This window comes from Xenopus laevis, chromosome 4S (genome assembly GCF_017654675.1).
Source record: "Xenopus laevis strain J_2021 chromosome 4S, Xenopus_laevis_v10.1, whole genome shotgun sequence".
Taxonomy (NCBI): Eukaryota; Metazoa; Chordata; class Amphibia; order Anura; family Pipidae; genus Xenopus; species Xenopus laevis.
The window spans coordinates 78653242-78667448 of NC_054378.1; the positions used below are offsets into that span (position 1 = coordinate 78653242).

General features: G+C 36.8%; 1 protein-coding gene across 1 annotated transcript in view; it reads right to left on the minus strand.

Moving 5' to 3' along the window:
- The window catches only part of astn1.S (astrotactin 1 S homeolog), a 163365-nt gene extending 150499 nt beyond the window's left edge, over nucleotides 1–12866 (minus strand). The window contains exons 1-2 of the mRNA XM_041561499.1: nucleotides 12479–12866; nucleotides 11630–11944 (exon numbers count right to left, since the gene is read on the minus strand). Of these exons, the coding sequence (XP_041417433.1) occupies nucleotides 11630–11903 (274 nt within the window). The 5' untranslated portion in view covers nucleotides 11904–11944; nucleotides 12479–12866. The remainder of the gene's footprint in view (nucleotides 1–11629; nucleotides 11945–12478) is intronic.
- Between the last annotated feature and the right edge of the window lie 1341 nt (nucleotides 12867–14207).

The window sequence follows — 14207 nt, forward strand, 5'->3', positions numbered from 1 at the left end:
GGCCCACGTTTTGTGGTGAAATATATATCTTTATATGGTGATGGTTGGTTCACCTCAAATGAAGATTTGTCCTCATTATGACAAAATGCAAAAGATTTATGATCTTCTGAATCAATTGCAGCCTTTGCGTTTTCTTTCACTGCATATAAGCAATTTTTCATTTTGTATTAATTATTTTCATTATTAATTCTTTTTTTTTTTTACCCACAATGCAGCATTTTCTCCCATGGCATAATTGCAGCCACACACAGATTTGTGCTCTGTGCAATTGTGCACCAAGCATTAAAATGTTTGCAATTGTGCTTTCACATTTTGATGTAATTGAGCTAAAAACTGAGTGAGGATTGGGTAGTTTCTGGCGATCACCTTTAAAATAACATCTGCGTATATTTATAAGCACAAGTCTGCTGCACCTATTGGCACAGCCTGATGTGGGAACCCTGGATTTACTGCACTTTATTCCTGGTGGCAGCTTCAAGGTCCCCAGCAATAATGGTGCTTTCATATGATCCAAACCAATTCAGTTGGCCCAATGATGTTTGGCTCAAATACATGTCAGTGCAAGGAGAGTGTTTAGGCACAAGTACCTTTGGTTAACATGTACAATAACTACATCCATTTCTGTTTAACCACAACTGCAACTGTTGGCATAAATGAGCCCTGTTTTGTTGCTGCAGTTTAATCAAGCTAACTAAAAGCACTTGGAATGATGGAGATAATGCTTACTCATTATATAAAATTTTAAAACTACACAAAGAGACACAAAGCACAATCATGGATCCCAGATGATAATTAGCAAATGATGCATATGTCAGAATACAAATCTCAGCAACAAATCTCTTCGCAATCAAGAGCAATTCTGGAAAATAACACAGTTGGACTGGAGTGCTCATTTTACTGTAAAGGAAGCAACATATATGACAGTAAAGAACTTAACAGCCCCTCCCGCTACCCTATCAGAAGTCCCTGTAGAGTATTAATCAGAAAAAACCTAAACATGAGCCGAATACTTGTTGCCTAGCCTAGGGTGCGTGTTTAATAGATCATAATAACGAAATAACTGAGCATGAGAATATGATATTGGGAGTTTGGCTTTGAGAAATTTCAAATGACTTCAAATATTTTTATGGGGTTATTTATCAAAATTTGAATTTTGCTGATATTTGTTTTTTTAAAAAGTCAGAGCAAACTAGAATCCACTATTTGACCTTATTTATTATAAGCTCTCGATAACATCGAGAGCTTTTTCCAGAAAAGTTAGAAATAGTTGGATTTTCGGGCTAATTCCAGTGCAGACCACAGAAACTTCCAAATAGGATAGGGACCTCTCCCGTAGACTTATATACAAATTTGGCAGGTCGGAGTTAGAGTATTTTTGGATTCTGAATTTTTCTATCCTCAGGGTATAATAAATCTCGTAAAATCGAGTTTTTTGCTACTAAAAATTCAGATTTAATAGTTAAAAAAAAAATCAAATTTTCTATCTCTGCTTATAAGGTATACAACTTGGATTGTTAATGTAACTAATTTATCTGAATATATGTATTATTTTTTTCTTATAATAATAAAACAAAGGAGCCTACATTTAACATTCTGCCACAAAAAACTATTTCCATCAAAGACATAATTTATGGGCAAGTTTAGCTGGCGTAGGCATTGTAGTCTCTGGACCGCAGCAATTATCAGGTAATAATTATATTCTCCTGACCTTTTCCTGCAGCATTGCATTCATTTTGTGCACTAATATGGTCAGTTCAAAATGAGGAAAAAAAGGTTCCAGGGCACAATAATTGCCACCTTGTCATCCTGGCATTGCAGTCAGGCATATATTATTCAGCATTAACATCTGTTCTTGAACATTCAGGGAAGTTAAAATGCTATGTGAAGCAGCTTGCATATCCCATGCCATTCAGGAATGGATCAGGTCGAATCTAAGGCACAGGTGTCTCTGCCAGAAATCTGTGTTCTTAGATTAATTAGAAAATGAGAAAAGTTGTGTGCTGTGACAAATGAAACATAAACAATGAATAAACACAAAATAATGAGACATAATATAATCATTATCACTATCATATAACATGAAAATGTCCCTGACCGAACCTTTAACTGTAAATTTTAAAAATACTTGATTTTCATATGTTATTGTGACTGTATTTTTTATGTATTTTATCATTTGCTGAGGTATAACAATAATATGGATAAACCAGAGTGTTACAGATAATAATTGGGTATATGTTAATGGGCTGCTGCATTTAGATCCTCTGTGCTCATTAATTATTGGGCTTTCCCAGAATTTTTCGCCTCCTTCACAGATTCTGTTTACTTGTAAAGAGTGAAACACTTCTCTACTGTCCTTAAAAACCACTTGCTGAGTGGGGATTTGTCTCTTCTGCATCACACTACTGCATGCTTACTTTCAACATTCTCGAAATCTGACCAAAATACTGATTTTCAAAGAGATGACAGTATTTGCAGTTATTTAATTTACAATGCTGTAACTAAATCTATAGCAACAGCTCTTGGTCTTCTGTAGCATGTATCATAATATTAAGTACAGGTATAGGACCTGTTATCCAGAATGTCCTGTACCTGGGGTTTTACGGTTAATGGATCATTCCATAATTTGGACCTTCATACTTTAATTCTACAAGAAAATCATATAAACATTAAATAAGCCCAAAAGGCTGGTGTTGTTTCCAATAAGGATTCATTATATCTCAGTTTGGATCAAATACAAGGTACTGTTTTATTATTACAGAGAAAAATGAATTATTATATTTATAAAATGGAGTCTATGGGAGACGACCTTTCCGTAATTCAGAGCTTTCTGGATAATAGGTCCCATACCTGTACTGATTGTTTTGTATGTATTTGTATATCTACCTATTTACTCAGGACATCTAATTCTCGGAAAAGAATAGTATAAAAAACAAAGGGAGATCTGGGTGCCCTGCTGAATAAAGAAATGTGTGCTAGAGCTTTGAGTTTAGTTTATTCATGCCCCATGGATTTAAGGAATTACATTCACCAATGACAAATAGATTTATATCTCTGCTGTAAATTACTCTAGCTATTTATCATTTTGAATATGCAATATAACTTTGCCTAATGAAGCAGCACAAAAATAATCAGTTAATACAAGTAAACTACAGCTTAGCAACAAATCGGAATGTATAAATAATTTTAAATAAATTTACTTAATCAAAATATTTGGCTCATATGGCTCACTATCTTTGCCCATTCAAAGGAATAATGAGGTATGCTGTGTTGCAGACTGTAGTGTATGTGTTGTGTGATGTCAAAACAAAGTTAGCTCCATCTGTAACCATATTAGGGTTAATGTCTAGGATTTCATGAGCACATTTTGTAAAAAGCCAATATTTGGGTGATTCAAGACTGATAATGTAATGGATGCGATGCATTATTTTCTAGCGTGTAATTGTTTATTAGAGTTTACTTAACTTATAGGTATCCTATTTATAATTGGATCCTTATGCTATATTTATGAAGTGTGACACAGTTTAATTTCTTCATTTTATAGGCAATGAATTTTATATCAGAAGAATACAAGTTTGTTGTTCACCGTTGCGAGTCTCAATGGGAAAAATAATTCCAGAATCCGATGTGTAATTTTTTTTTAAATATATGCCTAAAATACAGTACAAAAAAATCAGCATCAGCAATTAGTTCGGATAGTCTGCTACAATCAGTTTAGCCCCGTTAGTTACTCATCTTCCCAGTTTTTAAACATTATCAGTTCCTTTTTTTATTTATATATGTATGTTTTATTTATTTAGCGTTGTACACATCATTGTGCTTGACCGTATAAATTTGGTGGGGAGATGTACATCTTTTTATTAGGTTTCAGAAGCACTTTATGTAACTCCTTCCTCAAATTTCCTGGAAAAGTTTCTTTCAGTATAGATGATATTCCTAATGTGATGACACACAGACAGGGGGTGGCACCAAGCATATAGTGACTTTGCCACTAACTGTCATAGAAACTTCTTGTAATCCTCTTAATAGGCTGGGACAGCTGAAACGTTTATCAGGTACAAGGAGGCCAATAAGTAATGCAAAAAAAGCTATCAGACAAGCTAAAATTGAGATGGAAAAGGTATTTCAGTGAGAAGTAAAATTAAAATTTATTAAATTAATAGAAAAATATCAGATGGGGGTCAGTTGGTCGACAATAACAGGAAAAAAGCTAAGATTCTGAACTGTTATTTTTGATCTGTCTACACAACTAAGGAATCAGCTAATGAAGTTGTGCTTCTTAATAGTCCCAGATCTAGTAATACAACTACTGATGCATGGGTCACACAAGAGGGAATTCAAAAGAGACTAGAACATGTAGGTAAACAAAGGTCCAGGACCAGATGTCATTCATTCCAGAATATTAAATGAGCTTATTGCTGTGATTGCCAAACCTCTTTACTTAATTTTTCAGGATTTATTAAGGTCTGGCATGGTGCCAAGAGACTGGAGCATTGCTAATGTAGTACCATTATTCAAAAAGGTATACCATTCTCAGCTTTAAAACTACAGGCCGACATCAGGGGTAGGATACCTTTCTGAAGGGGGTATTAAGGGATAAGATACTTGACTTCATTGTAAATCATAATAGAATAAGTTTGTGCCGTGATGATTTTATGTATAATAGATCTTCCCATACTAATTTAATTGCCTTTTATGAGGAGGCGAGCAGGAACCTTAACTCTGGCAATGGATGTAATCTTCTTAGACTTTGCTAAAGCTTTTGATACAGTACCACACAGGTACTGGTTAAACTAAGGAATATTTGCCTGGAATAAAGAATTTGTACTTGGATTGAGAACTGGCTGATGATTAGATTACAAAGAGTGGTGCTAAATGAAATATTTTCAAATATTAGAGGCTTTGTTTTTATAGCACAGGGGATGTGATGCAGTTAAACAGTCCTACAGTGAAGAAATATAACCTAAGCCCTAAACGAAGGGATCTGTGTAGGTCTAGGCATAGTGATTGTAGTTTCTGTTCCTTAGTTTATAAAAGGGGAAGATGCTTATGGTTCTGTATCTTCGGGCACCACCTAGTGGCATGGGTGGATGTGTTGGGGAGTCTGAAAGAGAGAGTAGTGATGGGCGAATTTATTCGCCAGGCGCGAATTCGCGGCGAATTTGCGCGATTCGCGCCGAGCGAATAAATTCGCGAAACGGCCGCAAAAATTTGCGGTAAAAATTCGGCGGCGTCAAAAAATTTTTTTCAGAAAAACGGACGTGGGCGTCAAAAACGGACGCGGGCGTCAAAAACGGGCGCCGGCGCCGTTTCACGAATGTTTCGCAGTTTCGCGAATTTCGCGCGAAATTCGCTAATTTTTCGGCAAAGCGAAACAACGCAAATTCGCCCATCACTAAGAGAGAGGCCTCAGTAAGAAGTTTAAACCATAAGGTAACTAAAGCCATACAGTATAGGGACCCAGTGAATAAGTTAAAGATAGTGGCAGGTAGCAGGTAGTTGTGATGGACATCTCATGATTCACCACGAGATTTATTGCAGGGTAGAGGACTCCCACCAGTCCAGACTCAAGTGGGTGGGACTCGATAAATGCCCATTGAGAACCTGTATGATGTAATATTGCACCCCAAATATTTTATGTACAAAGGGCATTCTTTTTCTAATATTTATACGAGAGTCACACATAAGCAGGGCTCTATTCTAGAGTGCAACAGGAAAATGTAAGCCCATGTATCTAAAGTGCTATAATAGTTATTATTTATTAATGTTGATATTTCTGTTAAAGTTCTCTTTGATTCATTTTTCTTTCAGAAATTTAAACCACTACTAGAATGACTAGAAACCAGACAGCAGTCTAAGATTTAAAACAGGCGAGCATCAAACTGCAAAAAGTAAATGTACTTTTGCATTGAACTTTCACTGAAATAAAGTTTTTAGGTCATCCACACCTAGAAATCCCTTTTATCAAATATCTGGGCTATTGTACGACTAATGCACCAAAACCACTGCTCAAATTACCCAGATTGCTTGTTCTATTGTTTTCCTTCAGATCTACTGTATAATTCAACAACGTTTGAAAGAGTTTTAAAGAAAAACTCAAACCAAAACTTTTTTTTGCATAAAAAAGCCAATGTAATTCTAAGCCGCTTTCTAATATACCTTTATTAAACTTAAGTCAGTGGTTTCAGTGATGTAAATGTAATAGATATTTAGAACATTCAGAACAATTGTCCCTTTCCATTCTCAGCTCTGCTTTTTCATACTCTATCTGAAACTAGCTGATTAAAAGACATAGAATATACAGATGTTTAGAAATATTGTAGATATTTAGTCTGCTTACAATTGCAGTTTACAAATAATTTACATATAACTTTAAAACCATCTGTCATTTTAAATTAACATATCAGAGCTCATATGATCTGTAAGAATTTTTAAACTGGCCTGTAATCCTAATAAACTATTTGATAAGCTATGTACCATATTTTTCTTCATTATATATAGCGCTTTGATCCAAGTATCTAATATTAATCATGCAAGTCAAATCTATATGCTAATCTTTGTCTGAAGGATTCTTAATATTATATGAATGAGGCTCTTTGGATGTCATTTTGAAAAAGGCAACAACAGCTTATACAAGTAAATGTTGTTCGAGTATGAGGCCTTGGGGCAATTTACAAAACCCTTTGGATAGTGACAAGTGCCTCTTCTTGGTACAATGAGAGGGAGTCGTATGTGCACATCACCTGGATAAAAATGCATGAGACAATAAGCAAATATTCCATTCCCTTGAGCCACTGCCTATTGCAGGGGTTGAAATGCAAGCTGTGATGTGAATTGCAATTGGATTCACGTGGGCAAAGTTATTTTGACCACAGTATTCCTCCTTAAGAGAACTGTGCCAGAAAACACCAACATGGAATAAGCTTCAAAGTCCCTATACAGTCATATAGTGGTTCAGGCATTTTTGAAAGAACAAACACCCATTAGGCCGTGTATCGGACCACCACAATTATTCCCATTATACATTTGATCAAAATTCTGTCAGCTCTGTTCTGTCAAGAAAAATCAGCTGAGACTACTAGGCACACCTAGACATAGACAACATGGCTGTGAACCAAACATTTGTGTTGGTATTACTGAGTCCAACCAATTGTTTTCAAACCAGTACACCCTGGCCTTCAAAGTAAATTGAAGCCCAGCGACGAAGGGTATCGGCACCCTCACAGTCCAAGCATGCTTGACAAAGGGTGTTACCCGGAAACATTGCTTTTTCACTCATAAACTGCAAGGGCTTGGCCCTGCTTGTATCTGCCATGTGTGCCAGTGAATTCTTCCTACCTGTTGGTATTACTGAGCCCATAACATGGATGCTGGATGTATAACTCACTTAATAACCTCAACAAAATATTGAATCTGTGATAGGCTTAAGGTCACAGAACAGAATGACATTACAACAGCAGAAAACAACAAACAAAAGAGTAGACTAATACAGAGTGGACTTTTCGCATGAATCATTTACTGTAAAACAATTATTATATCTCTTAGTCAGATGACGCTAAAACCAATCTTGTGCACGTTAATGTTAGTTGATAGAAATATGAAGGACACAATATTGAGACTTACCATGATGGGCAACAGATATAGATACAAATATAGATGGAGCAGAATAAGTTAACTGAGTCAAAACCATGGATTATACAACATCTATAGGAACAATAATAATTGTACAACAATAATAACTGTACAGTAGAGGAAACCAAAAGTATGAATAGAGTACTAAATTGGACCAAACCTAAGTAGAGTCTCCTCTAAACAGCATATTAGCACCTTTAAATGTTTTCTGATTGCTTCCCTTTAGGTAGATCAAACCTGAAATGTTCCAGCTCCAAGTCAGGGGATTCCAAAAAAATAATTAATTAATTATAGCATTGGTTTTTCCCTGTTACTTTGTCCTACTTCTGCAGTATGGAATAGACATCTCTTCATTTACATCAACTTGGTAACAAAGATGATAGGGCACTTGCACATACCATATCTCAGTCCTCAGCATACGTCCCTGGAAAAGCATTCTTCTCCCAAGTTGTCTCTTCCTTATTTATTTTATAACTAAGTTCTCTTGTTATAGCAAATTTGCACCTGACAAAGTGGCGAGAAGTGTGGTGAAGCCTTCACAGGCAAAAATTTGCCCTATAGTGAATTTTCTCCAAGATTTCATCTACAATTATCTGTATAAGAGCAGCTTTTTCAAGACATTACAGAGACATCTGAGCAGATTACTTGGGTCTCTCAAGTTATCATAACTTGATAACGATTATAACTATAATGATGACATACTTTATATTTGTTCTTGCTTCACTGATCCATAAAAGTGCAGGAAAGATGCTCAGTTCCAGCATCCAGGGATACAGCATAGCTGTTCTTGAAGGTGGCATACTCTTTTGGCACAAACATACCTTTTATCAGAAAAAGTGTCAATACCGCACAAAGCATACTATGGCAAATTATAAAATTCAGCATTTTTCTTCGACTTACGGAAGTAGTAACTGAACAGTTTCTGGGCTCAGAAATTTATATTAAATTCAGGCAAAGGAAAAATGGTTTGCATAAAGGAATACACTTTTCATGAGTTTTCTGTTACCTTTTGGTAAACCCCACCGAGATTTTAATATTGCTCCAAACTGACAGTTTAGCCAAGGCAACTTCTGGTATACCAACTACAGCTTGGGAATCATACTGTAATTCCACAACTGAAATGTATAGTATTGTGTCCATTTATCCCCTGTATGCCCTATAATTTATTTACTCAAATACTGAGTTTAATATATCAGAAGCAAATCTCTTAATTTTACGTGAAAATTCAACTGTAAATCCTAGATTAACTGAATCTACAAAATAGCTTATAAATAATAACTAGCATTAACATTGTTTAGTGATGGAAGGCATAAGAGTTTTGAAAAACACTTGTTCCTCGCTGGTAATTTTTCCCTTAACTGTGTTCTACAATTGCAAGTTTCAAGAAGTACTATAAAAAAAATGTATTCATCAAAATAAAAAAAATAGAAGATACCTTTCACACTAGAACTTAAAGGGGTGGTAACTTTTAGTATATTATAGAATGGCTAATTCTAAGCAACTTTTCAACTCGTCTTCATTATTTATTTTTTTATACTTTTTTCATTATTTGCCTTTTCTTTTGACTCTTCCCAGTTTTCAAATGGGGGTCACTGACCTGATCTAAAAAACAAATGCTCTGTAAGGCTACAAATGTATTGTTATTGTTACTTTTTATTACTGATCCTTTTATTCAGGCCCTCTCCTATTCATATTCCAGTCTCTTATTCAAATCAGTGCATAGTTACTAGGGTTATTTGGACCCTAGCAACCGGATTGCTGAAATTGCAAACTGGAGAGCTACTGAACAAACAGCTAAATAACTGAAAAACCACAAATAATAAAAAATTAAAACCAAATGCAAACTGTCTCATAATATCACTCTCTACATCATACTAAAAGTTTGATCAAAGGTAAACAAACACTTTAAGGGGTTAATAGTAGGCATAATGATGCAAAGAATGCCTAGTTACAAAGCCATGTCACATATTAAAAATACAGATTAGTCTCACTTATTAAATTAATTTACATGGCACAACCATCACAATCTTGCAAATACAATACCTAACTTCCCAGCCTCTCCAAGTGTCCTGCCTGGTGTTTGGAATACAGTTTACGAAGAATTACCAAACACTCGAAGGCTTGTGAAGCGGGGCTTGTGTTTATTCACGCCAGTGATGTAACGTTTCGGGGGCAGACCACTTCGTTGACGTTACATCACTGACGTGAATAAACACGCAGGGGTTTGCCCCGCTTCACAAGCTTTCGAGTGTTTGCTAATTCTTCTTATACAACCATCACAATCAAAATCAGCATGACCCATTTTTATCAACAGATAGACTGAAAAGTTTACATTATAAGCAAATCTTTTACACAGTATACTAGAAAATTAAAAGTGATGATCAAAGTTGGTTGACTGTAGATCAGACACATGGGGATTACCTAAATAAGCATGGAATAACCAAAATGTACAATATTTGGCACAATATTTGTTGGCATAAGTTCTTTGCTTCATAATTAAATACATGTCTGGCCTTGGTTACACTCTAATATCTGGTACATACATCTTAAAAGCAGTTACAAAACGACATTTGCCTCCATAGCTAAAAATTTCAGGGCTAAAGCCGTAATCAACCATTGCACAATGTATCATTCTCAGTTATTGACACTAGAGATGACAATAAGATTTTTCCTATTTCTTACCAATTTTACGAATACTAGTTTTAGTAACAATTTAGTATCATTTCCTTTAAAACACAGAAGGCTAAACTCACAATTGTTATGATTGTATGCATTAGTTTATACAGTTCTCAGCAGCATTAAAGAAACATTGAAGCCATATGGGTAAACTGTAATAGTAGCACTGTGGCAGAAGTTAGTAGAGTTCAGGGAGCATGCTCAGTAGGGACTGAAGTTACAGATGCAGCCACTTTGGTTTGTCTGTTTGACACAGAATAACTAAACACAGATATCCCATTTATCTCATTTAACACAGAAAACTGAGTCACAACATCCCATCTAATTAAAGCATTCACCATTGTTCACAATGGTGCTTTGGTATGCTAATGGAAAGGTTAAATGCATTAAATGAGTTAAGATGACTTTAGATAACGCAGTTTCTTCAATTAACCATGAGTCATGACGCATTTATCTCACAAATCCAAGTGGCTTCATCTGTACATCTGCCACTGAGAAATTTATCAACTAATGTATTGAATTCTAACAGTTTAAAAGGTCTTCAATCCACACAGTTTTTAATTTTAGAAACATTTAAAAAAAAAAAAGAAAAAAGTTACCAATTAAAAAAACTGTTTGAAAATGCTAAGTTTTGTAAAGGTGACCGATCCCCTTAAGGAAGACATTTATTTATTTATATGCAGCTAAGCTAATCAAGCCAAGGAGGTAGGGAGCATGTTATATTTTACTAGGCCCAGATCAGCAATAGCTCATATCTGCTGCAGAACTTCTTAGGTTACAAAGTACTCCAAATTAGTGTTTATTACAGAAACAGAAGAGTCTGATTAAGTGTTAGGAGTGCTGAAAAACAGCCTGCTTGGTAAAAAAGTGGACCAAATTATTAAAATAACATTTATTTGCCAACAGTCAATGAAAGTTGTACCAGGTGCTCTGACAAGGAATATGGACTTTCAATTGTTTTGGAAATGCTTTACGACAGCACCGGTACTTTCTAGTGTTGGTACTTTCCAGTTCAAAATGCCAGAGCCTACAAGACAGCTGAAACTCTTCTTTTCTTGGATATCTACAGCATACTGCGTTACAAAGGCAGAATACCCCTGGATGGTCAGCTGAGTTGAAAATAGGTGAGTACTTACATAGTATGTATGAGTAGGCTACTGTGAATATTATTCTTTATCGCAATTCATATTTTCATCTACACACTGTTATGGCCTTCTTAAGACACTGATGCGTATTTCACATGCTTAATGGAATGAATGGACATTGTTAATGCATTAAAACATATACTATGTGAAAGGTGCCTGAATGAGGGGGTCACACTCACCTAACACAAAGTAGGGCAGTTCTGTGTTCTCCAAGTCATCAGCTACAGCAATTTCTCCTGGGAAGTCATTCCGGACAGAGAAAAGCAGCTTGGGCTCAGAAGCAGAGGGACTGTGCATGATGCTAAGGTCGTTTTCCCGGAGAAAAGGAAGAGCAGACACTGTGATGCTCTTCATCTTGCACTCCATTTCTCTGGATGAGTCCTCCTCCCCATTACTTCTTGATATTAAGAGATAACCGGTCAGCAGCATCCAGAAAGCACCGGCAGGAGCCATCTTTGGTCTTTCAACCAGTTCCTCCTCTGTCTGTGCCTTCACTGCAGGAACGAGAAACAGAAAATCTGTGCCCTCCAAATACACTGTTCCTAGCTGTGCTCTCCCCCCTCATACACACACAGACACTGTCTCAATTAAATGTGTGCTCCTCTCGCTGCCACTGAATCATTGGCTCATTGCCATGCACACGGTACACAGTAACAATGACACACACCATCTACACTGACAGCAAAGAGATGCACATGGAAGCACAGAGTATGTGTTTTGCCTTCAAATACACAGAGGTAAAGAGGACGTTTTTAACGACCTCAAAGTATTTCTATTTCACTGCTTTATTCTATTTATTTCTTAGCACATGCAAATATACTTATTTTTGCATGCATACATGTGATCCTGAATGATTACCTTAAACACTAATTCTATGTTGCTGTTCAATATCAGTACTTAAGCCTGCAGACCCAAGATCACTTCATTCTAATAAACATAATAATTTACACACACACATACACCTAATATACACCTCAGTAATCGTTACTGCAGGCACAGATAGAATCAAACGAACATCTCTCTCCTACCTGGCAGTCTCCCTGTGTAAACCCTCACTGCAGAATCTCCACATTACACATGTGTGTGCATAATAGCTTCCTTTAACTCCTCACTGCCCACACACAGTGTTTGTATGCTTCACTTACAGGAGCACAGTAGCACATTATATAGTACATCTAGCTACTGGCACAACTGCCTATCACCTCTGCCCATCTGTCTTCCCTGATCTCTCTCCTCCTCTCAGCCTCATTCTCTCCCCCTCCCTCTCTCCCTTTCCTCTCTTTCCTGTTTCTCGTTTCCCTTGCAATAGAAGGCAGAAAACCCTTTTTCCCAGGGCACAGCAGCAGAGACAGCTCTGAGCTACGAATAACCCTAGCTCGGCTGTGATTTCTTTGTCTGTAGGCAGTAGAGATTGGATAGAGATGAAAGGAAGATGAAAAAGGGAAGGGGAGGAAGGAGGGGATGAAGGAAGAGGGAGGGAGAGATGGATGGAGCGTGCTCGGAGTGACTATGGATGCAGTATGATCCAACCTATAACTCCAAACACAGTCCAAGGTGACTAACGAAAAGGATATATTAGTATAATTATAAGGCACTGTTTTCATTCGAGCAGCATATTTCCATATCCCTGATGCACATGTTTGCAATTTTGAAGATTTAAGTGCTTCTGCTGTTGCTGAACTGCATCACCCATCATTTCTAGTCATGGTATACATGGCCAGTATTTTCCCTTGATATTCTCTCCAACCAAGATATTGTAACAATCTGTTAGATACCATACAGGATGGACTGGCCACTTTATAGATTTTGGACCTACCTTGAATGAGATATACTGTAGTAAAATGTATTTTACCCAGATATTAGCATCTATATTTGCATTATAGATGGAAGTGCCGGTCCTCTGCATTTCCCATTCCATATGAAACCATATAGGCAACTGCAGTTTATTCAAAGGAGCTATTGCTGTACATGGAAAACTTCAGCATACTGTTGCCTCAGTAAGTTGGTACTCAGTAATTATTGGCCACATCAAGCACTTGCTCCAAGATGCCAGCTCTTCCCTATGATAACTTTGGTTGACTTGACTTTTCTGGGCTTTACAGTATGGGCATATGTCTGTTTTAGCCACCTCCTTAACATTAGTAATATATGTTTGGCCAATTTCTGATGCAGGGTGACCATAGTAATAGTGCAAAGCAAAGGGTAGGACTACACGGACATTTTGGCACGATCCAACGCGACATAACTGTCGGATGCAGACACAGCGTACAGTGTTTGCATCCGACAGTAGTGTCACGTCAGATCAACACTGCGACTTCATCCGACAATACATTCACTTACCTTATTTCCGTCGCATGTGATTTGTCGCATCACATCGGGCCGAAAACGTCCATGTAGTCCTACCCAAAGGCAATCTGACCTGAATTTGCATTTTTCTGAGACCATGCATTGTGTGACAATTAAGTTGCCCGCTCCCCTTACTCAGTCCTTCAGAAACCAGAAATTACATGCCTATATTAGGGCCCCATTGGGCCTGAAACGTCTTAGAGCCTCTGGCTGCACTGTGAATAGTTCTGACATGAGACCATACTATACTATATTTGGCCAACAGCAAGACTATGCAAAACATACATCACAATATTCAGTTGCCAAAAGTGGGGCACCCAGGATAGTACACAAAGAATAGTGCACAAAGGTTCTTTGATGGGGGTAGTCATTCACCAAAACAAAATATTTTAAACTATATAATCATTACTA